The 2,921-nt window shown below is 56.0% G+C and overlaps 1 protein-coding gene across 2 annotated transcripts in view; it reads right to left on the bottom strand.

Moving 5' to 3' along the window:
* Positions 1-2,921, bottom strand: part of TRIOBP (TRIO and F-actin binding protein) — a 67,768-nt gene that overhangs the window by 1,001 nt on the left and 63,846 nt on the right. For both annotated transcript variants that reach the window (XM_028490612.2, XM_024127356.1), the window contains 2 exons: positions 2,202-2,288; positions 1,278-1,441 (listed from right to left, as the gene is read on the bottom strand). In XM_028490612.2, coding sequence (XP_028346413.1) covers positions 1,280-1,441; positions 2,202-2,288 — 249 coding nt within the window. In that variant the 3' untranslated portion in view covers positions 1,278-1,279. The remainder of the gene's footprint in view (positions 1-1,277; positions 1,442-2,201; positions 2,289-2,921) is intronic.

Genomic DNA, 2,921 nt, shown 5'->3' with positions numbered 1-2,921 from the left:
CACACACACACACACACACACACACACACACACACACACACACACACACACACACACACACACACACACTGGAATATTACTCAGCCATAAAAAAGAATGAAATAATGCCATTTGCAACTTGGATGGACCTAGAGATTATCACACTAAGTGGAGTAAGTCAGACAGAGAAAGACAAATATCTTATGATGTCATTTATACATGGAATCTTAAATAAAATGATACAAATGAACTTATTTACAAAACAGAAACAGAGACACAGAAAACAAACTTATGGTTACCAAAGTGGAAAGCAGGGGTGGGGGGAGGGATAAATTAGGAGTTTGGGATCAGCAGATACAAACTACTATATACAAAACAGATAAATAACAAGGTCCTACTGTATAGCACAGGGAACTATATTCAATATCTTGTAATAAAATATAATGAAAAAGAATGTACGTATGTATTTCTGTATATAACTGCATCACTTTGCTGTACACCATAAACTGACACAGCATTGTAAATCAACTACATTTCAATAAAAAAAAAAGAGTGTGGGAGTCTGGCTTAGGCCAGGCAAGGGTGGCTGGCAGGTCCTTCCAATGCCTCTCGGCCCCAAAGGCTGGGCCAGATCCTCTCCTCCGGGCTTCTCCCCAAGCCTGGCCCACAGGGTGGCCTCTCCCGAGTGCCTTAGGAAGTCCCCAAGGATGTGTTAGAAAGCAGAAGCTCCAGGTAGACAGGGCAATAGGAAAAGGCATCATAAAAATGTTTCAAACCCTGCCAAGTCAGGGATGACTGTGAGAAGAAGTAGGGCAGAGCACGGCCTCCAGTGATGTCTGGGGTGTGAGGCACGGAGGAAGGAACGCTGTGGGTGATTAGCGAGGCGTGCTGTGCTGCTGGGTCTGATGAGGGGGTGGCCACACCGGATTTGCCACCCAAGCCCAGGCAGATCAGTTAGGGCACTGCCAGCCCTGAGGAGGGGTGTGGACTGCTCGGGCTGTGGCTGTGGCTCTGTGTTAAGAAGCACCCGCTGTCACATGGCGGGGACAGGGCGAAAATCAGACCCTGAACTCACTGGCCCACCTCTGAAGAAACATGCTCAAGTTTACAAAGCAGCCTCTGGCTGAGTCTGCCAGATCCCCACGACAACCCCGAGCTGCTGGTGTCACTGTCCCCCTTTACGGAAAGGGATACGGAGGCTAGGAGAAGGAAGTGCCCTGGCCCAGACGGCAGGGGGAGGCAGGTGTGGATGAGCCTTAGCTCACACCTCCAGGCCCCGCCCAGCCCGGGGCGCCCACCTCTACTCGGCCAGGCTGTTGTGCACGGCCTCCTTCTCCTGCAGGGCGGCCATGGCGAGGCGCAGGTGCTCCTTCAGCTGCTCGATCTCCCGCTCCGACCGCGTCTTGATGTGGTTCAGCTCCACATACACGTCCTGGTACTTTCCCGACGTGAAGCGCCTGTCCTGGGGGGCGGGGAGGGGTTGTGAGGGCACGAAGCCCTCCTTCCTGGCCCTGCCCACCTGCCGGCACAAAGCAGCCAGGCCCCTCCACTGCCCCCTTGGCCTCCTCCCTCCAGGTGGCCCCCCTAGATGGCCCCCGGCTCCACCCAGTGACACAGGTTTCAGCGTCATTTTCATCCCATTCAAGATGAGAGCTGAGGCTCAGGGAGGTGAAGCTTTTGTCCGAGACCACACAGCAGTGAGTGGCTGGGAGGAGAACCAGGTCAGCCTGGCCCAGTGCTTGGGCCCTTTCCAAGAGTCTGGCTCACACACACTTCAGAGCCACCAACATGCAGCGGGTGTCAAAGACAAAGGGACATGGCACCAAGGGTGGGCCAGACTGGGCCCCGAATCCTGGTCCCCCAACTCCCAGCAACACGGCTTATCCCTCACTGCAACGCACGCTCCACACGTGCAGGGGTTTTGGTCTTGTCCACGGCTGTCACCCAGCACCCAGCACAGTGCTGGGCACATAGTGGGTGCTCAATAAATATTTTCTGACTAAATAAAAGCAAATGTGGCCTTGAGCAAGTCACTTACCTTTCTTAGCCTCAGTTTCTTTGTCTGTAAATGGGAATAGTGACACCTACGTGGGGGAGGCGCGGGGAGAGCCTGATGAGGCCAGGAGTGGCCGGCACAGAGCAGGTGCTCACAAGATGGGGCACAGCTGGATCCAGGGGCTCCCCACCCCGCTGACGCCCTGCCTTGGCCGGCTGGGACTCACCTTCTGCATCATCTGGAGCTCATCCCGGAGGCACTGCACCTCCTTCTTCAGGTACTGCAGCTCATTCTCCTTCACTCGCAGCAGCACCTGGGGTCACAGGTGACAGGCTGACGCAGGGCCAGAGGCCAGAGCTACCCTGGCTCACCGCACCCCTGAAGCATGGCTTCTCTCTGCCTCAGGCCCCTAGAATGCAGCTCCCAACCTGCACCAAGACCCATGTCCCCAGGAGCAGACTCCTCCAGGAAGTCCTCTCTGATTTCTCCCTGCTCTCTCACCCTGTCCGTACCACGTGAGTGGGTAGCTTATGGTCACCTCTGCTATGGCCTCAACACAGCGCCAGGCCCTCCACTTCAGGGCAAAGAGCACGAAAAGAAGCCATAGTGTGGCCCTAGTGTGAACCAGAGTGGGCTGGGCTTCCTCATTAACCCCTCCCCAAACCCTGATGAGCAGGTACTGCTACCCTGACCTGACCAAGGAGGAGACAGGTTCAGCCAGGACGAAGGAGGCTTAAAAGCTTAGACTCTGGGGCGTCCCTGGTGGCGCAGTGGTTGAGAGACCGCCTGCCGATGCAGGGGACACGGGTTTGTGCCCCGGTCCGGGAAGATCCCACATGCCGCAGAGTGGCTAGGCCCGTGAGCCATGGCCGCTGAGCCTGCGCGTCCGGAGCCTGTGCTCCGCAACGGGAGAGGCCACAACGGTGAGAGGCCCGCGTACCGCAAA

The sequence above is a fragment of the Physeter macrocephalus genome, chromosome 6, assembly GCF_002837175.3.
Source record: "Physeter macrocephalus isolate SW-GA chromosome 6, ASM283717v5, whole genome shotgun sequence".
Lineage (NCBI taxonomy): Eukaryota > Metazoa > Chordata > Mammalia > Artiodactyla > Physeteridae > Physeter > Physeter macrocephalus.
This window is presented reverse-complemented; position numbering and strand designations above follow the sequence as displayed.